This window comes from Prionailurus viverrinus, chromosome A3 (assembly GCF_022837055.1).
Source record: "Prionailurus viverrinus isolate Anna chromosome A3, UM_Priviv_1.0, whole genome shotgun sequence".
Lineage (NCBI taxonomy): Eukaryota > Metazoa > Chordata > Mammalia > Carnivora > Felidae > Prionailurus > Prionailurus viverrinus.
Window position 1 is genome coordinate 99,836,397 of NC_062563.1, and position 23,997 is coordinate 99,860,393.

At 39.5% G+C, this 23,997-nt stretch overlaps 1 protein-coding gene across 3 annotated transcripts in view; it reads right to left on the bottom strand.

The window, feature by feature from the left end:
• The window catches only part of SUCLG1 (succinate-CoA ligase GDP/ADP-forming subunit alpha), a 40,760-nt gene that overhangs the window by 6,244 nt on the left and 10,519 nt on the right, over positions 1-23,997 (bottom strand). For all 3 annotated transcript variants that reach the window (XM_047853651.1, XM_047853652.1, XM_047853650.1), the window contains 5 exons: positions 16,613-16,729; positions 13,324-13,536; positions 13,119-13,176; positions 4,108-4,191; positions 2,118-2,269 (listed from right to left, as the gene is read on the bottom strand). In XM_047853651.1, the coding sequence (XP_047709607.1) occupies positions 2,118-2,269; positions 4,108-4,191; positions 13,119-13,176; positions 13,324-13,536; positions 16,613-16,729 (624 nt within the window). The remainder of the gene's footprint in view (positions 1-2,117; positions 2,270-4,107; positions 4,192-13,118; positions 13,177-13,323; positions 13,537-16,612; positions 16,730-23,997) is intronic.

The window sequence follows — 23,997 nt, forward strand, 5'->3', positions numbered from 1 at the left end:
AGTACAGAATTAAAAAGAAAAGAGTCTACAGGTCAATTATTCATTCACATGTGGGCTCTGCAATTATATGAGCATCTCATATTTGAGTGGCACTGATTTCTCTTTAATTTTTTTTTAAGGTTTATTCATTTTTCAAAGACAAAGAGAGACAGCGTCAGCAGCAGGGGAGGGGCAGAGAGAGAGGGAGACACAGAATCTGAAGCAGGCTCCAGGGTCCGAGCTGTCAGCACAGAGCCTGACGCGGGGCTCGAACTCACGAACCATGAGATCATGACCCGAGCTGAAGTCGGACGCTTAAGTGACTGAATCACCCAGGCACCGCTGAGTGGCACTAATTTCTACTTGATCCCTCTGTCCCCATACTCACAGAGTGAGAATACTGCACTAGAAAGAAACAAGATTTTGATGAACCTAGAATGTCAGATAAGTTTATAGTCTGTCCTATAAACAAAGAAGAGTCACTTGAAATTTTTTAAGAAGAGAAAAATACAATTAAAAAGACTATGAGGAAGTGTAGTCTGCAAATAGGATACAGAAATAATGAGAAATGTGAAAGCCCCAAAACAGAAAGACCAGTCAGGATGAGGTCAGTGTAGTCTGATCAGAGGCCCGGGGCTGCTGACCCTTGCCCTTAATCCCTGCAATCCAATTCCTGATCCCTCCATGGGATCATGGACACGTCAGGCAGACCTGGGGGGTGAATCCCACCCTTAGCTCATTTGTTGCACACCTACCACTGGCAAGTTATTAACCTTCCTGTGTCAGTTTCCTTACTCATAAAAGGACAAAAACATCTTACTCAAAGGGTCAAGATTAAACAACACCACTTTTACCAGTAACTACTCTCATTGCAATGATGATGATAATACTAAAAACAGTAATGGTGGCAGCAGATAATATGGTTCACTCTGTGCCAGGTACTGTGCTAAGTGTTTTATGTCACCTGTTCAACCTAGAGTACTGAACACAGTAGGTTCTTAATAAAAATTAGCCCCATAAGGACTAGCCAGGAATAAGAAAACATACATGAAATGAAGTAAAATGTATATGCTTAGCTTTTCACACTAAATTCTAAGCTATTCAAGAGATTCAGAGCTGGGTCTAAATACATTCCAAAATTCACTTGAACATGGTAATAATGTCATATTAACCTCTTTCCTAAAGAGAAGTCAGTTTTTCCTTAAATTTCAACTTTACAACTTATTTGAATTTGAGACACTCTAGTAACATTTTACCCCAAACTCCTAACAATCTATTTATTCTCTCCTTATCCACCACTTACTGGTGCCTCATGGGCCAGGGGACTGGGCTGGGCACCAACATGCCGCTCCCTGTTGTCCCTGACATAGACCAGAGTGAGAATCGGATATTAAGCATGCCTTGCGGAGGGAACATGCGAAGGCAAGCGGGAATGAAAACAACTGGCATGTCAGATGGGACATGGAGCTGGAGAAGAGGGTTAGGGAGGTGTGTAGGGACTGGAATAACATGCTAAGTCCACACTTCATCCGATACGGAATGGGAAACTGTAATGGTTCAATAAAACCAGGGGGCATGAGGCTTCGGTGTCTGAGTTTCCGAAGGGCAGATAATTGGGTGGCCATGAGCAGGATGGCCCAGGAGAGAAGGGGAGGGAGTGCTGGCTGAGGAACAGGAGTAGAGATTATCAGGAAGAAACCACAGACACGGTGCAGATGAGGTAAGACGGCAGCTGAAACCAGAGCAAAGGGAGCAATAACAGACGATGCTCTGAATCTCAGTGTATTACTGAGGCCAGATCTTGGTAATAACTGAGTGGAAACAGGTGATGAGATGGAAGTAAAAGATGCTTTTGAGGCTTCTGCCTTGGAAACTGCATGAAGTATGATGTTTATACACACTAGTCATTCGCACTTAAGGAACAGGCACAGAAAGTAAATCCAGGGGAAAATTAAGACGAGAAGAACCAGGAGAAAAACCAAGAGGATAGAGACGAAGGATGAATGGAGGCCGTTAGCAACCTCTGCAAAAGCAAAGTCGGGAAAGTAAGATTCAACAGCAGTGCAGCAGCGACTAGCTCAGGAAGTGTCTACTACGTGCAGGGAGCTATATTTTTCCAAACCCAAACCCAAGCTTACTGAATTATGTTGTTTCAAAAATTCTGCAGCATTTTCTTCTGCGTTACCGCCAATTTCACCAATCAATATGATGCCTTCTGTGGCTGGATCATTCAGAAAGATTTCAAGGCAGTCAATAAAATCTGTGCCATTAAAAGGATCACCTCCAATGCCTGAAAAAGTTGAAGAATATCAACACCAGCAGAAAATTTAAGGACAAACCACAAAAATTAGGCTTAGAAATGTTGTTTCAACTCATTTCTTACTTTGCTTACCCCTCTCACCACTGTTTTAAAATGTATCATCACTCTTGCATTGAACATTAAAAACAATCACAAAGTGCTACATTTATTTGTTTCTAATATTACATGAATGCTAAATGGTGGTTGCCTTTTGATACTCACAAAGACTATCTTCTTTTTGTTTTAGCTCCTTTATCAAGCTTCTTCCCTCCCACAAAATTATTCCCAAATAACTCTTTCAAGCATTTTAAGAAAATGTGTGTTTGTGCTGCAAGCTACAGAAGACAAAAGAATGTCTCTTCTCTGATTAAACCTTTTACAAATTTCTTTGCACAAAGTAACTATTAGATGAGGCACACTGCAGAGAAACTGCATACAAGTTTCAAGACCCAAGTCCCAGTGAGGGATAGAGTTGGGGGTGCACTGACCCCTCTTCCCTTAGATACAGGGTAATGACTACAGCACAAGCATTTAAAGACAACTACTTGAATAGGATTAAAGTAAATGTTCCCAAAGATTGGCTGACACTTTACAAAATTTTTACATTGTAAACTTACTGAAAGCAGGATTGATTTCCTACTTTTCAATGCACCTCTGAAGAGAAGTTGCATTTGAGTGCCAAATGTGTGTCAAGGACTGTGCCTCAGCACACGTTAGAACTGCCATTTCCTAATTCTTCTAACCTCTCTGTGAAATGGGCATTATTATTATTAGCATTTTACAAATTAAAAACAGACACTGGAGAACATGACTTTGGCAACTCTGTTTCAAACCTGTTCTTATTCTCCATCACTTTGTGGCTAAGATTGTGCTTTGTACACAGAGCAGCTCAATTAAGGTTTCCAATAGTGATTTTATGGCTCTCAATCCTAATAATGCTCCAGGGCTATATTGTATAATTTATTATAAAAAGGTATTCTTGAAAGGCTTTTATTTTTTAAATTTTATTTATTTTGACAGAGAGAGAGGCAGAGAGAGAGGGAGAGAATCCCCAAGCAGGCTCCTGCGCTGTCAGCACAGGGCCCTACGTGGGGCTTGATCTCATGAATCATGAGATCACAACCTGAGTTGAAATCAAGAGTCAGAGGCTTAGCTGACTGAGCCACCCAGACGGCCTTTGAAAGGCTTTTAAAAGTTATTCTAAAAATTTGAAGAAATATTTATAAAAATGAGAAAACTGCCTGGCTTTGGCAACAAATACTAAAATTATTTTAAAATGTAAAACCTTGTTACTTTTAAAAGAGGTAGGCAGTATAATGAGATAAAAAAGAGGTTCTGGGAGCTCAGTCATCCTCAACATAGATTTTCTCACCAATAAAGCTCCAATAGTACAACTTTTCAGCTCAGAGGTGCCTCAGAAGGTTGCCTTAAGAATAAGACAACAAACAGCAAAGAATTCCCTAACTGTGAAGCATAAATAACAGTTTACAATGGCAACAAAATGATAATTACAGTAACAAAAGTCCTAATGAAGAACCATTTCTTCACAGCAAGTCAAGTTAGTGGTGTTTTTAGGCACCAAGCCTCTTCCGGAGCTAAATGTCTCACGGTGCTTGTTCCTCAACATGAAAGTCAAACCTTGGACCATGAATCTTGAAAATATATGGTGGTGCTTCACACTTCGGCAAATTAAATTTAAGATCACACCATCTTTTTAATGAAATGGTTATCAAAACTTCTTACAAAAAAATCAAAATAATAATTAGTACTCTACTCTTTCAGTGAAGACACTGTGTTACAGTAAAATGATTTTATCAAAAATCTCTCACCAACGCACAAAGACTGCCCCAGTCCAACTTGTGTTGTTTGGTGAACCGCTTCATAAGTCAGGGTCCCAGATCTGGATACAATACCTTAAAGGAAGAGAATTTAAAAACATTAGGTTATGTTCATATGACAGACTATCATATTACAAATACAAGTATATAAAAAAACCCATTCCACAATTTGCCATCCAAATCAACAATACCTTCAAATGATGAAATAAGAAGAAAAGGTTTAAATTGAAGCAAGGAAGTTTTAAAAGTTAGACCAAGGGGAGAGTACACCATTAGTTAGGATTATTTCACGTCAACAAAGCAGTGTAGGAAAGACCTACATTACCTGCTCTAATAATCTGTATGAAAGGGGTAGTATCAACATGAACTTGCTAAGTACAATCCTGCTTAGAGTGGCAGAAAATAACCGGTTAGATTTATACTTACCCAAACTATTAAGCCACTAAGACATTCAGCCTGCAAACCAGCATTAGTCACACTTAGGAATGCTATATATCTTTCTCACAATTATTTTTCTACTAATTTGCAAGAAATATATAGACTTTAAAAAATCAATATAGAAAACTTTTTAATGTTTATTTATTGAGAGAGAGAGAGAGAGAGAGAGAGAGAGCGAGCGTGGGCAGGGGAGGGGCAGAGACAGGGAGACACAAAATCCAAAGCAGACTCCAGGCTCCAAGCTGTCAGCACAGAGCCTGATGTGGGGCTTGAACTCACAAACCATGAGATCATGACCCAAGCCAAAGTCGGACGCTTAACTGACTGAGCCACCCAGGTCCCCCTCAAATCAATATAAAGATAACTAGGGAATAAGGCCAAGATCCCTCTGAGTTCAAGTCTATCTTACCTAATTCCCTTCATACCATGGGCCTATGAGAAAGTGCCTAAGTTCTCATGTGGACAAGGTATGTACATGTGGGGACGAGGGTGGGGGTACCTAGATGTCCTCTCTACTGTAGTTCACCATACATGGCTGAGCTACAGGGAAGATAATTTCTTTCATGCCACAATCTGTATATAATAGGTGAATCCCTATATATAACAGGTTGAGAATAACTGAGTAACTTCAGTTGTCAGAATATATTATATAAAAAATTTTTTAAATAAAACACAAAACTTTGTATGGGCTAAAAACAGAGGAAGGATTACGGGGTGGTGAATACTTCCAGCATGTCCATGATTTGCTTTCTTTAAACTTCTGCCTTGGAGCACTTCTTAAGAACTCAGAGACTCTTCTAACAATATGATCCTCCTATCAGGGCAAGTAGAATTCTTGTCAGACTGAGACAAAAACCATAACCACAAGCTACTTCAACTTTAGTACAGCATATTTACATTCTTAAGCAAAGTTCTGTGTTATCATCGCTATATACTCATAGTAACACCAGGATGTTATCATTTTTCTAAGGGGCTTTCAACTGATTATAGAAATGATATGTAAATTACATAAATGCAAAATGCATACACAGACAGTAACAAAAGTCATGTTTTTAGGGTAGATTACTCCTATGATCCTTACAGTATATATAGTAAAAGAGGCTATCACTGAAAAATACCTATCACAAGGATACTTCTGCTTCTGAGTAGAAGTACTTTCCTCTGTTCTTCCTGTTAAGTAAAATCCCTGGGCATTATATAGAAAACAAATACAAGAAATCTCTAAGAGACGAAAAAGGCAAGGTGACTAGGGACTTTGAGACTCAAGAAATGATACACCGGTGAGCTCCCTGGGTTTTCTTTTGCCTCATGCATCCTAGATATGGAGTTAAGCAGACAATATTCCAGAAACACATAAGGGTATAGAAAAAAGCATCTTCCCCCAAAGCTTGCTCTCTCTAGCAAAACAGTCAAGGACAGCCTAAGAAAACAGAAAACTCTGAGGCAATAACTATACCATACCAACCAAACACTACAGGAAAAAACTGTGCCTCCACCCTCACTCATATGAGCAAAGGGCCAAAAGGGAATCCTAGACTTCCACATTTAGGAGGCTGCACTGAGGCACCCCAACATACCTTCCAGGTTGGTGAAAGAGAAAGCCAAGTAGGCAGTCAGAACATTCATGTGTGCCAGCTGATAATGAGCCCCACCTCCACCATGTCGGTGGAAACCATGTGGGGAGCCTGCATGTCTATCTTCATCCAGCAGTACTGAGGCTCTTCTCTGGTCTCAGAGAAGGCACTGTGGAGAGTCAGGGCTTTCACCATCACCCAACAATAACAAGGCCATCCCCAGTGAATGTCAGTAGAGACCAAGTAGGGGAGCAGAACCGTCATCCCCAGTAAGGAAGAGCCCACCCACTCCAGTATCAATGGAAGCAAGTAGGGAACTTGGACTTCTACATCTACCTGGTAGTAATGAGATGCCTCCCCCAACAATCTCTGCTGAAGCAGTGTCAATACGGGGTTCAAAGAAGACCCAGAGTCTCATAACATAATACACAAATTATCCACGGTTCAATCAAAAATCATTCAGAATATTAAGAACTAAGGAGATTTCAAACTGAATGAAAAGAGAATCAACAGATGCTAACACCAAGATGAAGAATTATCTAACAAGGATTTAAAGAAGGCATGCTAAAAATGCTTTAAACAATTACGAACATGCTTGAAACCAAATGAGAAAAAAGAAAGCCCTTATCAAAAAAAAAAAAAAATTTGAAGTCTCAGCAAAAAAATAGAAGATATAAAGAGAACCCAAATGTAAATTTCAGAAGTGAAAAATAAAACAACCAAAGCTAAAAGCTCAGTGGATGAGTTCAACGGCATAAAGGAGGGGAGAGAGGAAAGAATCCATGAAATGGAAATTACCCAATTTGAATGACAGAGCGAAAACAGACCAGGGAAAAAAGCAGACAGATCCTCAGGGACCTATGGTACTACATGTGAATTTACAATTATAGGCCCTTTACCCCAAAGGCTGAAGGAAGGCAGCCCTTTAGACCAGGCGGGGAGTTATAAAGGACCTCAGTAACTGCTCCCAGAAAGCACCTGCCCCATGAGGGATAAGGGGAGCAAAACAGGATAAATAATAGCCAATGGAAGAAATGCGACTATTAGGTGACGGTGTTTCAGAGTGATGGTGGGGTGAAGACGTCTTTGGTGCAAAAAGTTTCTGGAGTCCCCGTGTTTCTGGGAGGTGAAGTGGGAGGGAGTGACCCCTTGCACCCCTCAGTCCCCCTACTATGACGCCTCCAAGCCTACAGAGAAACAATGACCGCGTGCATCGCAGTGCATTGCCTCACAGCAGAACGCCACACATTAGGAGCCAGAACGGCTCTGCGGGTTTTGGTTTTTTGCACTGAATGTAGTGCACTGAACGCACTCATCTTCGTGAGCTTGTGTTACCCCAGGATACTGTTAAAGGGCTACTTCAACAAACAAATCAAAGCACACTTGGTGGAGGGTTCAAAACATCACTACAGGTAGGGAGATAAAACAACCAGAGTCACTAACAACAGAGAGCAAGTAACACACTCCAAAAAACACCTCCTCAAGGGCCAGGCCCTAGATAGCTTATGACACCTCTTTAATATAGTGGTGCTCACAGATGCAGGACACATAACAAGCTTTTAAAACACACAGGAGACAGAAAACTAGTCAAAATGATGAAACGGAAGAATTCTCCTCAGAAGAAATTCCAGGAAGGGGCGCCTGGGTGGCGCAGTTGGTTAAGCGTCCGACTTCAGCCAGGTCACGATCTCGCGGTCCGTGAGTTCGAGCCCCGCGTCAGGCTCTGGGCTGATGGCTCGGAGCCTGGAGCCTGTTTCCGATTCTGTGTCTCCCTCTCTCTCTGCCCCTCCCCCGTTCATGCTCTGCCTCTCTCTGTCCCAAAAATAAATAAACGTTGAAAAAAAAAAAAAAAAAAAAAAAAAAAAGAAATTCCAGGAAGAAATGACAGCTAAAGAACTGATCAAAACAGATATAAACAATAAAACTGAACAAGAATTTAGAGTAATAGTCATAAGATTAATCGCTAGGCTTGAAAAAAGTATAGACGATAGCAGAGAATCTATCGCTGCAGAGATCAAGGAACTAAAAAACAGTCATGATGAATTAAAAAATGCTGTAAATGAGGTGCAAAATAAAGTAGAGGCAGTGACAGCGAGGACTGAAGAGGCAGAGGGGAGAATAGGTGAAATAGAAGATACAATTATGGAAAAAGAAAGCTGAAAAAAAGAAAGATAAAAAAAGTCTGGACCACGAGGGGAGAATTAGAGAACTACGTGATTCAATGAAATGTAATAATATCCGCATCATAGGAGTTCCAGAAGAAGAAGACAGAGAGAAAGGGGCAGAAGGTGTACTTGAACAAATCATAGCTGAGAACTTCCCCAATCTGGGAAAGGAAACAGACACTGAAATCCAGGAGGCACAGAGCACTCTCTTCAGACACAACTTGAATTGATCTTCTGCATGACATATCATAGTGAAACTGGCAAAATACAAAGACAAAGAGAGAATTCTGAAAGCAGCTAGGGACAAAAAGGCCTTAACCTACAAGGGTAGACACATAGGGGTAGTAGCAGACCTATCTACTGAAACTTGGCAGGGCAGAAAGGAGTGGCAGGAAATTTTCAATGTGTTGCATAGGAAAAATATGCAGCCAAGAATCCATTATCCAGCAAGCCTGTCATTCAGAATAGAAGGAGAGATAAAGGTTTTCCGAGACAAACAAAAACTGAAGGAATTCATCACCATTAAACCAGCCCTACAAGAGATCCTAAGGGGGACTCTGTGAGTGGAATGTTGCAAAGACTACAAAGGACCAGAGATATCTCTACAAGCATGAGACCTACAGATAACACAATGACTCAAAACCCGTATCTTTCAATAATAACACTGAATGTAAATGGACTAAATGCTCGAATCAAAAGCCATGGGGTATCAGAATGGGTAAAAAAACAAGACTCACCTACTTGCTGTCTACAAAAGACCCATTTTAGACCTGAGGACACCTTCAGATTGAAAGTGAGGGGATAGAGAACCATCTATCATGCTACTGGAAGTCAAAAGAAAGCTGGAGTAGCTATTACTTATATCAGACAAACTAGATTTTAAATGAAAGACTGTAACAAGAGATGAAGAAGGCCATTATATCATAATTGCAGGGTCTAAACATCAAGAAGAGCTAACAATTATAAACGTTTATGCACCCAGTTTGACAGCACCCAAACATACAAAACAATCACAAACGTAAGCAATCTTATCGGTAAGAATGTGGTAAATGCAGGGCACTTTAATATTCCACTTACAACAATGGACAGATCATCTAGACAGAGGGTCAATAAAGAAACAATGGCCCTGAATGATACACTGGACCAGATGGACTTGACAGATATATTCAGAACTTTTCATCCTAAAGCAGTAGAATACACATTCTTCTCGAGTGCACATGGAACATTCTCCAAGATAGATCACATACTGGGTTACAAAACAGCCCTCGATAAATATAAAGAATTGAGATCACACCATGTACATTTTCAGATCACAATGCTATGAAACTTGAAATCAACCACAGGAAAAAGTTTGGAAAACCTCCAAATGCATGCAGGTTAAAGAACATCCTACTAAAGAATAAATGGGTCAACCAGGCAATTAAACAATAAATTAAAAAATACATGGAAACAAATGAAAATGAAAACACAAAAGTTCAAACCCTTTGGGATGCAGCAAAGACAGTCCTAAGGAAAATACATTGCAATCCAGGCCTATCTCAAGAAACAAGAAAAACCCAAATATAAAATCTAACAGTACACCTAAAGGAACTAGAAGCAGAACAACAAAGAAACCCCAAGGCCAGCAGAAGAAGAGAAATAACAAAGATTAAAGCAGAAATAAACAATTAGAATACAAAAAAACTCAGTAGAACAGACCAATGAAACTAAGAACTGATTTTCTGAAAAAATAAAATTGATAAACCCCTAGCCAGACTTCTTGAAAAGAGAGAGGACCCAAATGATAAAATCACCGATGAAAATGGATTTATCACAAACAATCCCTCAGAAATACAAGCAATTATCAGGGGTGCCTGGGTGGTTCAGTTGGTTAAGTGTCTGACTTCAGCTCAGGTCATGATCTTGCCGTTTGTGAGTTCAAGCCCTGCATCGAGCTCTGTGCTGATAGTCCAGAGCCTGGAGCCTACTTCAGAGTTTGTGTCTTCCTCTCTCCCTGCCCCTCCCCTGCTCATGCTCTGTCTCTCTCTCTCTCTCTCAAAAATAAACATTAAAAAAATAAAAATAAAAATAATTCAAGCAATTATCAGAGAATACTATGAAAAATTATATGCCAACAAACTGGACAACCTGGAAGAAATGGACAAATTTCTGGACACCCACACACTACCAAAACTCAAACGGGAAGAAATAGAAAATTTGAACAGACCCATAACTAGTGAAGAAATTGAATCAGTTATCAAAAATCTCCCAACAAATAAGAGTCCTGGGCCAGATGGCTTCCCAGGGGAATTCCACCATTTAAATTTTTTTTTTTCTTAACATTTATTCATTCTTTAAATTTTTTTTTTTTTTTCAACGTTTATTTATTTTTGGGACAGAGACAGAGCATGAACGGGGGAGGGGCAGAGAGAGAGGGAGACACAGAATCGGAAACAGGCTCCAGGCTCTGAGCCATCAGCCCAGAGCCCGACGCGGGGCTCGAACTCACGGACCGCGAGATCGTGACCTGGCTGAAGTCGGACACTTAACCGACTGCGCCACCCAGGCGCCCCATCATTTATTCATTCTTGAGGGGCAGAGCATAAGTGGGGGTGGGGAAGAGAGAGAGAGAGAGAGAGAGAGAGACAGAGACAGAGAGAGAGAGAGAGAGGAAGACACAGAATCTGAAGCAGGCTCCAGGCTCTGAGCTGTGGGGCTCGAACCACAAACCATGGGGCTCGAACCACAAACTGTGAGATCATGACCCAAGCCGAAGTTGGATGCTCAACCGACTGAGCCACCCAGGCACCCCAATTCTACCAGACATTTAAGGCAGAGTTAATACCTATGCTTCTCAAGCTGTTCCAAAAAATAGAAACGAAAGGAAAACTTCTGGACTCATTCTATGAAGCCAGCATTATTACCTTGATTCCCAAACCAGAGACCCCACAAAAAAAGGAAAATTACAGACCAATATCCCTGATGAACATGGATGCAAAAATTCTCAACAAGGTACCAGCAAATCAAATTCAACAGCATATAAAAAGAATTATTCACCATGATCAAGTGGGATTCATTCCTGGGTTGCAGGGCTGGTTCAATATTTGCAAATCAATCAATGTGATACATCACATTAGTAAAAGAAGGGATAAGAACCATATGATCTTGTCAATAGATGCAGAAAAGCATTTGACAAAATACAGCATCCTTTCTTAATAAAAACCCTCAAGAAAGTCAGGATAGAAGGAACATACCTAAACATCATAAAAGCCATATATGAAAAGCCCACAGCTAATATCATCCTCAATGGGGAAAAACTGAGAGCTTTCCCGCTGAGATCAGGAACACAACAGGGATGTCCACTCTCACAACTGTTGTTTTAACATAGTGTTGGAAGTTCTAGCATCAGCAATCAGACAACAAAATGATAAATAAAAGGCATCAAAATTGGCAAAGAAGTCAAACTTTCACTTTTTGCAGATGACATGATACTCTACATGGAAAACCCAAAAGACTCCACCAGAAGGCATTCATTCTTCTGCATATTGCTGTCCAGTTCTCCCAGCACCGTTTGCTAACGAGACTCTCTTTTTTCCACTGGATACTTTTCCCTGCTTTGTGAAAGATTAGTTGGCCATACATTTGTGGGTCCAATTCTGGGTTTTCTATTCTATCCCATTGGTCTATGTGTCTGTTTTTGTGCCAGTACCATACTGTCTTGATGATTACAGCTTTGTAGTGGAGGCTAAAATCTGGGATTGTGATGCCTCCTGCTTTGGTTTTCTTTTTCAAGATTTCTTTGGCTATTTGGGGTCTTTTGTAGTTCCATACAAATTTTAGGATTGTTTGTTCTAGCTTTGAGGAGAATGCCGGTGAAATTTTGATTGGGATTGCACTGAATGTGTAGATTGCTTTGGGTAGTATTGACATTTTAACAACATTTATTCTTCCAATCCATGAGCATGGAATGTTTTTCTATTTCTTTATATCTTCTTCAATTTCCTTCCTAAGCTTTCTATAGTTTTTAGCATACACATCTTTTACATCTTTGGTTAGGTTTATTCTTAGGTATTTTATGGTTCTTGGTGCAATTGTAAATGGGATCAATTTCTTGATTTCTCTTTCTGTTGCTTCATTATTGGTGTATAGAAATGCAACCGATTTCTGTACATTGATTTTGTACCCTGCAACTTTGCTGAATTCATGTATCAGTTCTAGCTGCTCACCCATTTACAAGAGCACCAGTGATGACATGAATCAGGTCCCCACTAAACCTCAGATAGACTATGGAACTCCCTAGAACCTCCTTAATACAAGAATTTGGTTAAGTACCCTACTGGCAGAAGGGCTGACAGGTCTAAGGGATTTTAGTAACAAAGAAAAATCATGACCTTTAACCCAGTCCTATAAACTACTTCACTGACATTCACACAAATATCACTTTATCCTTAGTCATCATGATTCGACCTAGAAACAGCCCAAATGTGCACCAACAGGACAATTTACAAACTGTAGTGTAATCACACAATAGACTACCACTTAGTAGTAAAATGAAATGAGGTCGTGATACATACAAGCACATGAAAGAATCCATAGCATGCTGCCCAGGAAAAGAATCTCTAAAAACTCCAAAAAATATCTTCATTGATTCTGCAGAATTATTATTGACTCTTAAACTCATTCAACTCAGGATAGAGAACTGATTCACTACAAAATCCCTGGTAAATTCCACGACAGTTAAATTAATTAAAATTAATTTGATTTGCCCAGGCACAAATTCTCTTTGTGAATTCTGAGCTTAGCACAAAGAACTTTTTTTTCTTCAATCTGTAAGAAACATACTCACCAACTCTTCCTTTCTTGTGAATATGGCCAGGCATGATGCCAATTTTGCATTCTCCAGGCTGAAGGAAAGGAAATCACAGTTTCAGAAAAGTGAAAACAACAACCTGTAACTAGTAAGTCATACACACAAACACACTTGGACTGACTCAAAGCTAGTTAGCCTTGTGAAAGCCTAAATCCAGGCTTATTTTTGTTTTTACACTTACATTGATGACTCCAGGGCAGTTAGGCCCGATCAGCCTGGTCTTTCCCTGACGCAGCAGTTTGTGCTTGACCCGCACCATGTCCTGCTGTGGGATACCTTCAGTAATGCACACAACCAAGGGCATTTCCGCCTCAACAGCTTCATTGATGGCAGCAGCAGCAAAAGGAGGAGGAACATAAATGACAGAAGCTGTCGCTCCTGTCTGTTCTTTGGCCTGAAACATTAACCACGAAGCACTTTATTATGGGGCAAATTGTAAACACTGTAAAATGAAGTCAATACCATGATTTTAATAATGTCTTGGGATCAGGAAAAGACACCACCAGGCGACACTGGATGTCTTCATTCTTCCCACTAACAAGATCACTATGCTGTCAGAAAAGAGCAGAACCAAGCAGGGCCTCCCCTCTGCCCCATTAGAATGCTGCTCTGAATTGAAAGGTTCTGGGATGACCCATTCTCTCAGGTGACGGCATGTCAGCAAACTTGAAGGTATGCCTCACTTGCGTTTGTGTACCCTCATTCCTGCGGCCATGTTTACTTTTGTTGCTCTACAAGACACCTTATCACCTACTCAGTACCAAACACCCTATACCTCCCCAGGAGCAAAAGAACTAGTAAGCCACTGAGACTCAGAACTCACATCTCCAATGCCTGTTCAAAACATATCATACTTGATAAATGTTATCAAAAGACATTGAAAATGATGTGTTTTTCTACACTCACAATTTTTACTTTAAATGCACATTAATTATAAAATAAACTAAAATACAAATGCATAAATGGCCATAGAATGAGAATGTGGGTCAAATAAGCATTAGGGTCTATTCTACATCACCCCTCACAATACAGAGCACTTAAAGACCATCAGTTTGACCATGGTTCTCTCTATAGTCTTCACATATACGAATACAAATGTCTCCTTCTACCCAACTCTAGGTGTGGCCACATCTCTTCCACTGTAATGGAAGCTCCTTGAAGACAGAGATTGTCGGTGATCTCTGATTCTCCAAGAGAACCTGTTCTGTGAGAAGCCCTGCAAGAGGTCTCAAGACAGGTCTTGTTAAGGCCTCACCACAAGCCTGTATGCTTAGTATTTCCATCTACAAATTAAGATGCTGTGGCAAAGAGACAGTAAATAACTTACACAACAAGGTGGCATAACTAGGAAGTGAGTGGCAGAGCCAAGATTCAGATCTAAGTATCTCTGATTCCAAAGTGTCTGTTCTTTTCAGTTATAGCAGGCTGCCTTCCTAGAAATGTTAAAATATAACTTAATCAAGATATAAAGCAAAACCTTTGGGAAGCCTGTGTCATGGGATTTTACAAATGGAGAAGAATACTAGGCTATAGAACACACAGGTATAGCTCTTAGAAGGGGCAGAAGTAAAAGACAGTATCTTTCAGAATCATCCCTGAAGGATTCCCTATATCCCCAGACACTGAGGAGCTTTCTCTATGGCATCCCTAATAAAAAGTATCTTGACAATGACAGAAGAACAAAGTCAAAGGATGCTGACAGATGATCAACAAATGATGCCAGGGGTTAAAAATAATTTTTTTTTTTTTTTTAAAAACTCGGTTCAAGGTGATCAGAGAAGGGGGTACAAAAAACAAAACAAAACAAAACAAAACAAAAAACTAGGTTGGAACAAAAAGAAGTCAGATCATAGGGATGTACGTATTTTTTGGAAAATATACCCTGCAGTTTTCTACCTCTTAAAGGCCACAAATACCATCAGAAGCTGGACTGTGACAACAGGGTCTGTGCTAACAAGCGATACTGGATGACAGGTATCCATCCTGTTCATTCAGAAAGCTTTTTCTCAGTGCCAAACAGGTAAGAAATACAGTATCTGTCAAAGAACTTACAAAATGTTACAAATGTCATATTTATTTGTATCACAATGAATAATAAATGGGTTGCTTAGCAACAAAAACTTCCTTTAAAAGAAAGCAAAAAAAGGCCCATGAAAAAGTCAAATCTACCTACAGGAATTATGAAAACAGCTCTTCTCTCTATTTTGAGGTCGTGAAGTCAGCCATAAGAGAATTTAAAGCAAAAAGACTTTAAAATTCTTCTATAGAACATATGATTTTAACTATTTTTTTTTTACTCTTTAAAGTACAGTACACTTAAAACATACATATACACATATAGTACAACCTATTTTCAAGTTTAAAGTAAAATGAAAATTCTGAATTTGAATTATGTTTTTTTCTACATTTTAGGATTAAGAATATAAATTCACTTCAATTCGAAGTTGGTATTCTAAAAAGAGGCTAAGTATAAATCTGTACTTTTAAAAAATGTGATACTTGAAAACATGTCTTAAAACTCTTTTAAGAATATGGGGAGGGATGCATCTTTTATCACCAGTACATCGGTCCTAAGTACTAAGTTTATTTCCTAGATTTTTTTATTAAATAGGTGAGAATTTATACCATCGTTTCTTTTATAATACTCTTACTTTCCTATATATTGATGCAAGTGCAGAAAGAAAATGAAAGAATACACACTGACCTGAAATGAGTTCTCGAGAAAGGTAAAATCTGGGATGTGGAAAACACTATAAATTTAACTTTACATGCTTTTATATCATCTGAAGTTTTACAATAAGCAAATATTAATTTTGTAACACGGAATTAAAGTTTACTTCAACATACTTTAAAAATGACTAAGAAAGCAGCAATTTGGGGAAGAGACTAGGGCTCTGTGATTTGTCAGTCTGACTTTAAAGCTCAGTTTTTTCACAGGCACACCAAACTGCTTACCCTGAGCCATGCTAAGTCTACCACTTCTCAGCCACGAACTATGGGCAGGACCCTTAACCTCTCTGCATGTATCCTTGTCTTCAGAATGGGGATGGTGACAGCACCTGCACCTCACCGGGTGGTGGCGAGGCCTGAATGAAGCAATGTATATAAAGCACGTAGCACGGTGCCTGGCAAAGAGCCCTTTCTCGGTAAGTGTTAGGGGGTGAAAGCTGACATGTGTGCTGCTAACATCCTGGAGGAAGAGTAAGGAAAGGATTATAAGCCAAACAGAAGCCAACCTACAGCACTTCTCCCCTTACCAGCTCATATGAATGCCTATAAAGAAAATGACACTGGCTGTCGGGAAGACATCCTGAGTCTGGGTGACTAAATTGAACCTACTGGTTTCTACGTTACTGGATTTTAAAATAGCAAGTGACTCTCCTGAAAGGGACACAATTAAGATCTCTATCCAAAGTGTGCTTGCTCTTCTCCTGCTTTTCTTTATTAGCAAACTCGGTACCATTAATTACCTCCTTCACAGTATTAAAGACTGGTAAGCCCAGATGTGTCTTGCCTCCTTTCCCTGGAGTGGTTCCTCCAACTAGTTGGGTGCCATATTCCAGTGCCTGCTGGCTATGAAAGGTGCCCTGAGGGGAAAAAAAGCGCAAGACTCATGAGAAAAGACAGGCTGGGAAGCCTAAAGGCAATCTTCAGCAACTTAGAAAAGAAAAACAAATAGGTTAACTATTTCCCAGAATGTGATAGTAACATATATCCAGCATTCTCAACAACTTGCTAAACCCAGCTCTGAACCCTGAAACAATCCAGGGCTCTGCAAAGCCAAAACAGGTGTTGTTTGGAGTCTTTAAAAAAATGTTTTTTTAATGTTTATGCATTTTTGAGAGACAGAGTACAAGTGGGGGTGGAGCAGAAAGAGGGAGACACAGAATCTGAAGCAGGCTCCAGGCTCTGACCTGTCAGCACAGAGCCCGATGTGGGGCTCGAACTCACAAACTGTGAGATCATAACCTGAGCTTAACCGATTGAGCCACCCAGGTGCCCGTTGTTTTTTTTTAAAGGGGATCTCCCTTTATTCAATTTTCAAATTCGGCTAATGGTCAGAAACACCTGTGTGTTTACTTAAACTAACACCTCTTTTTCACTGTTCCCCAGCTCCTGACGTCCTCAGATCCCTCATTTATGCAATTTAAAATCCATGGTCAATCATTATAAACACACAACAACCTTGGCTCTCTCTCACTTCAACTTACACATCTAACAAAATCACAATCTTGGTTAAATCCAGTTCCCTACCTACTCTAAAATCATACATGTGCAGTCAACCAGTAGCTGGAGAAAAAAACAGAACCATGCTAACTGATCTCACTTCAAAATACTGATCACTAACCTTAAGGCAAGCTTTTAATGCTGCCCAGCCAACATCCCATAGTTCCCTATCCATTCACTCTCCCTCTTCAACCTCAGCACTACAGACATTTGGGTCCCGTGGATTCGTTATTATAGAAAGTTGCTCTGTGCTTTGCACAATGTTTGGCAGCATCCCTGGCCTCTACTCAGTAGATTCCAGTACCACACCCTCCTCTCCACCCCACTCAGCTGTTGTGACAACCAAAAATGTCTCCATAAATTGAAAGACTATTTTTCACGAGGCTTCTAGGGCTCTACCTCCCCTGGTTGTCCTCTTCTTTCTCTCTCTCCTTAGACCTCTCTTTTGCATCTAAATTTGGCCCCTGAGGATCTCATCCCTTATAATGGCAATAATCCATTTGGCGACTCCTCCCATACACACAGACACACACACAGACAGACACACACACACACACACACACACACACACACACACACACACCCCTCCATACCCAACCCAAACCTTTTCTTTGAGCTCCAAACTCACACTGTCAACTGCCCACCTGACATTTCCACTTGGAGAACTAACTGGCAGGCATCTGAATGTGCTCAAAACCAAATTCCTGCCCACCCCCCACACTCCCCTCCCACTCCCCCCCATCTGGGTGAATGACAATTCCACTCCTAACAGATGCCAGATCAAAAGTACTGAAGTCATCCTTGATTCTCTTTTTCTTCTATCTCACATCAGACACAGTATTGCCCTAACTTCAAAATATACCTGACAGTGTCTCATCCCTTCTACTGCTACCACCATGGTCTAAGTCACCATCAACTCTTGAAAGAATATTGCTCTCGTCTCCCTTTCATCTGTTGTCAACACAGCAGCCAGAATAATCCTGTTAAAACATAAGCAAGATCCTAACACTCCTCTGATCCAAACTCTCCAGTGGTTTTCCACTTCATTCACAGTCAAAACCAAACTCCTTATACGGGCCCGTAAGTCAATACTCAACCTGCATCCTCACATCGGAACTCCTTCACTGCCTGGCCTCATTTACTATTCTCCCACTGCTCATTTCACTCCAGTCACGTTGGCCTTGTGGCTACCACACACAACAGGCACACTCCTGCCTCACGGCCTTGCTGTCCCCTTTGCCTTGAATGCACTTCCCTTGATCCCCATCCACTTGCTTTGCTCTCACATCTCCCTTAGATCTTGACTCAGGTCAGGCTTCCCCTGACCACCTGACGTAAAATCCCCCCTTCCCCAACCTGAACACCACCACAACCCCACACACATACACACACTTCTACCTCTGGCTTATTTTTTCCAGAAAGCATTTATACTCTCTAACGAACCACATAATTTACTCATTGGTTTTGTTGCCATGTTTTTCTCCCTCCCACCACTAAATATAAATTCTAAGAAGGCAGTGATTTTTTACTACTTTGTTCACTGAGAAATGGCACCTAAACCAACACAAAACATACAGTAAGCACTCAATAAGCAATTGCTGAAATTGAATGGATCTATATGGTCATTCTACAGAGACCTAAAAATGCTGACCCAACTACTCAAATTCTATTACAGGCATAATAATTGGGACTTCACAAGGGACTTCAGAAATTTCCTGATTCAACTTCTTCACTTTTCAAAATAGATAACTTAGACCCAAGCATGTTAACTAACTTGTCTAAAGTCAATGATGGAGTTTTGAAAAGAACCACAAGCCAATGCTCTCTCTTTAAGCAGTGCTATTCAAAGTGTAGTTTGTAGACTCTAGCTGGTCTTCAGTGAGATAAGCACAAAAAGAAAAAGAATAAAAAAATTACAAAAAACAAAGGAAAGAAAAATGAAAAAACAAGAAAAAAATAAGTTAAAAAACAAAAATAAAAATGACAGTGTTTGCCAACTTTTATAGCAATATGATATTGTTGTAACTTTTCTTTTGCTAAAAATATTGGTCTGCATTAGATTGAAAACTAAAAGCAAACAAACACCCAAATTGGTCTTTCACTCTAGACAGCTTAAGAAGCACTGTCCTAGATTACTACTCTGTTAAACAAATTCAAATGGACTTATTTTTTAGTCCTAAGTAGGGCTAAAAGCTGTTAGTAAGCTTATTTTCCTTAGTTTCCCCATTATCACCATCCAGGTAAGAATAGAAATAGTTTTAGGAGTTCAAATCCAGTACCAGAAATTCCACCTACTGGAAATGTGCATTGTTGAAATCCACTCTGAAATACAAATACTCCTCATTCATACGTGGAACAATGTATACGCCAAAAAAAGAACGAGACAAAACATAGATTTCCTATGAAGATAAACTCAAAATTTCAGACTTCATTGTTATCTCTATAATAACAATCTTAACTAATATGAGACAAGTAAGGTTCCCAATTACTTAAAAAAAAAAAAAAGTAAATGAGAAACAATGCAATTGCAAGTAACTGAAAGACACTGAAGCCACCTTGGCTTTCAATATTTAGGCAAACCATCACTTAATTCAGGAAGCACAGATAGTTTCAAATATTGCTTATACCATGGACAACTGCTCTTTTAAAAAAAGGTCATAGGATAAGATGTCATAGGATCAAAAAGAGTTTAGTAAACAAACAAAAACATCATATATAATAAACTAATGCAGAGAATTTGGATTAATCAAACATTTGATTATATGCTAACACAATTAATATATAACCAAAAGAGGACTGAAAATGATTTTAATTGGCTGAGGAGTGATAAAATGTACTTCAAATCTTAGGTGAGCATCAGCTTTTTTTTTTTTTTTAATGTTTTTATTTATTTTTTAGACAGAGAGACAGAGCATGAGGAGGGGAGGGGCAGAGAGAAGGGGAGACACAGAAGCTGAAGCAGGCTCCAGGCTCTGAGCTGTCAGCAAAGAGCCCGACACGGGGCTCGAACTCACGAACCGTGAGATCATGACCTGATCCGAAGCTGGATGCTTAACCAACTGAGCCACCCAGGCGCCCCAAGCATGAGCTTTCTTTAGAATACATATACGTGGAAGTTAATACTCATAAAATGTATGGTTATCAGAATAAATAAACCAATTTTACCTAGGAACAAAATTTAAAGGTTTCAGGTGTTCCTTTTTTTTTTTTTTTTTTGATGTGGATTTTTTTTTTAAGATAGTAGAGGAATAGAAGAAAGGTCCAGTTATTTCAAGAAAATAACTCATTTTTGTGCCAATAATTTCAGAAAAAAAGTAAAAAAGCAAAAGGACATTTTGTACCAAAAACCTTCTAACCAAGTTCATTTTTAAAAAAAACCCAGACCTATGGAATTTTAAAGCAATTTGTAAGTACTTTATTTACTTTTATTTTTTTTATAATTTATTTTTTAAATTTACATCCAAGTTTGTTAGCATACAGTGCAACAATGATTTCAGGAGTAGATTCCTTAATACCCCTTACCCATTTAGCCCATCCCCCCTCCCACAATCCCTCCAACAACCCTCTGTTTGTTCTCTAAGGGTCTCTTATATTTTGTCCTCCTCCCTGTTTTTGTATTATTTTTGCTTCCCTTCCCTTATGTTCATCTGTTTTGTATCCTTAATTCTTTAAATGGGTGAAGTCATATATTTGTCTTTCTCTGACTGACTAATTTTACTTAGCATGATACCCTCTAGTTCCATCCATGTAGTTGCAAATGGCAAGATTTCATTCTTTTTGATTGCCAAGTAATATTCCATTGTATATATATACCACATTTTCTTTATCCATTCATCCATTGATGGACATTTGGGCTCTTTCCATACTTTGGCTATTGTCAATAGCAGTGCTATAAACTTCGGAGCCCTTCTGAAACAGCACACCTATATCCCTTGGGTAAATACCTACCAGTGCAATTGCTGGGTCATAGGGTAGTTCTATTTTTAATTCTTTGAGGAACCTCTATACTGTTTTCCAGAGTGGCTGCACCAGTTTGCATCCCCACCACCAGTGCAAAAGAGATCCTCTTTCTCCACATCCTTGCCAACATCTGTTGTTGCCTGAGTTGTTATGTTAGCCATTCTGACAGGTGTGAGGTGGTATCTCATTGTGGTTTTGATTTGTATTTCCCTGATGATGAGCATTTTTTCATGTGTCGGTTGGCCATTTGGATGTCTTCTTTGGAGAAGTGTCTATTCAAGTCTTTTGCCCATTTCTTCACTGGATTATTTGTTTTTTGGGTGTTGAGTTTGGTAAATTCTTTATAGATTTTGGATACTAACCCTTTATCTGATATGTCGTTTGCCAGTATCTTTTCCCATTCCTTTTAGTTTTGCTAATTGTTTCCTTTGCTCTGTGGAAGCTTTTTATTTTGATGAGGTCCCAATAGTTCATTTTTGCTTTTGTTTCCCTTGCCTCCAGAACCATGTTGAGTAATAAGTTGTTACAGCTGAGGTCAAAGAGGTTTTTACCTGTATTCTCCTTGAAGATTTTGATGGCTTCCTGTCTTACGTTTAGGTCTTTCACTCTTTTTGAGTATTTTTGTGTACGGTGTAAGAAAGTGGTCCAGGTTCATTTTTCCGCATGTCGCTGTCCAGTTGTCCCAGCACCTTTTACTGAAGAGACTGTCTTTATTCTGCTGGATATTCTTCCCAGCTTTGTCAAAGATTAGTTGGCCATATGTTTGTGGGTCCATTTCTGGGTTCTCTATTCTGTTCCATTGATCTGAGTGTCTGTTCTTGTGCCAATACCATACTGTCTTGAGGATTACAGCTTTGTAGTATAGCTTGAAGTCTGGGATTGTGATGCCTCCTCCTTTGGTTTTCTTTTTCATGATTGCTTTGGCTATTTGGGGTCTTTTCTGGTTCCATGCGAATTTTAGGATTGTTTGTTCTAGCTCTGTGAAGAATGCTGGTGTTTGTTAGGGATTGCATTGAATATGTAGATTGCTTTGGATAGTGTTGACATTTTAACAATATTTGTTCTTCCTGTCCAGGAGCATGGAATCTTTTTCCATTTTTTTGTGTATTCTTCAATTTCTTTCATAAGCTTTCTATAGTTTTCAGTGTGTTTTAAACTTTTGTTTTTAAACAAAAGTTACAGATACTTGAATATTTAGGTATAATCCTATAGATCAAGGGTTGGAACACTATGGCTTGAAGGTATGGTCTGCCACTAGTTTTAAAACTGTTTTACTGGGGGGCACCTGGGGGGCGCAGTCGGTTAAGCGTCTGACTTCAGCCAGGTCACGATCTCGCGGCCCGTGAGTTCGAGACCTGCGTCAGGCTCTGGGCTGATGGCTCGGAGCCTGGAGCCTGTTTCCGATTCTGTGTCTCCCTCTCTCTCTGCCCCTCCCCCGTTCATGCTCTGTCTCTCTCTGTCCCAAAAATAAATAAACGTTGAAAAAAAAAATTTAAAAAAAAAACTGTTTTACTGGTATACAACCATGCCCATTCATTGACATATTATCTATAGCTGCTTTTGCTGTTATTACAATGTCATTGAGTAGTTGTGAGAGAGACTGTGTGGCCCACTAAGTCTAATGTTTATAATCTGGTCCTTTCCAGAATAAACTTGACAACTCCTACCCTAGATTACCAAAATGCCACAGAATAGACAATTCTTTTAATTACAGAAAAATCATTAACTTTTAAATCACACACAAAAAGTCATTAACTGCTTTTATCTTGCCATATCTTCTTTTAAGAATGAAAGGGATACTACGGGTTAAGACTCATGGCTATCTTCTAATTGATTTGGTAGTATTCCTTTATTTTAAAAACATCTGCATCTATTATGATGGAACTATAAATTTGTATAAATGTTTTAAAGGGTAATTTATCAATAGCTATTAAAATTTTAAATACACAGAATCTTAACACTCAATTTTTCTTTTATGAATCTACTTTATAGACATATAAACGTAGAATATGCATTATAGCATAGAATGATAGGAAGGCAGGAAAGGAGATTCTTATGTTGCATCTTATTGTGGAATCACATTGCACATAGATTTAAAACTTTTGCAAATTCTAGGATGTGAGCAGGGGTAGGGAGAAACAATGAATATAAGTGAATGAGAACAAATTAAAACACTTCAGGCAATTTTGCCTGCTAGCCCCCTTGAAGACCATTTGCCCAGAGAGAATCCAAAATGAGAAAAGTAGGTGTGCTGATTCTTCCGCGTATCTCAGTTCCCAGGAGCCTCTCTGGGCATAAGCATTTCCCCACACTGATCTGTGTTTAACTGTGCATGTTTTTTGCAAAAGGCCTAAACACATGCCATCTACTTTACCTAGTAGTCAATTGAAGAAACAGTAATCTATTCCAGTGCTGGGGGAAAACCAGTGGTGTTAAACTGGCTGAAAGAGAGTATGTGGGTTTCTAACATCATGTGTTCCTGGGGAGGGACTGTCAAGGTAAGTTTAAACAGTTTTCATCTTATAGGCTGACTATAGTACCCAGCCCCACCACCCCCCACCACCAACACCAAGATATAATTCCATTGCTGTACTGTATGCTTTTCTGCAACAATCATATATTATAACTTTTGTGATATTAAAACATAGAAAAGAGTTTAAAATGTTTT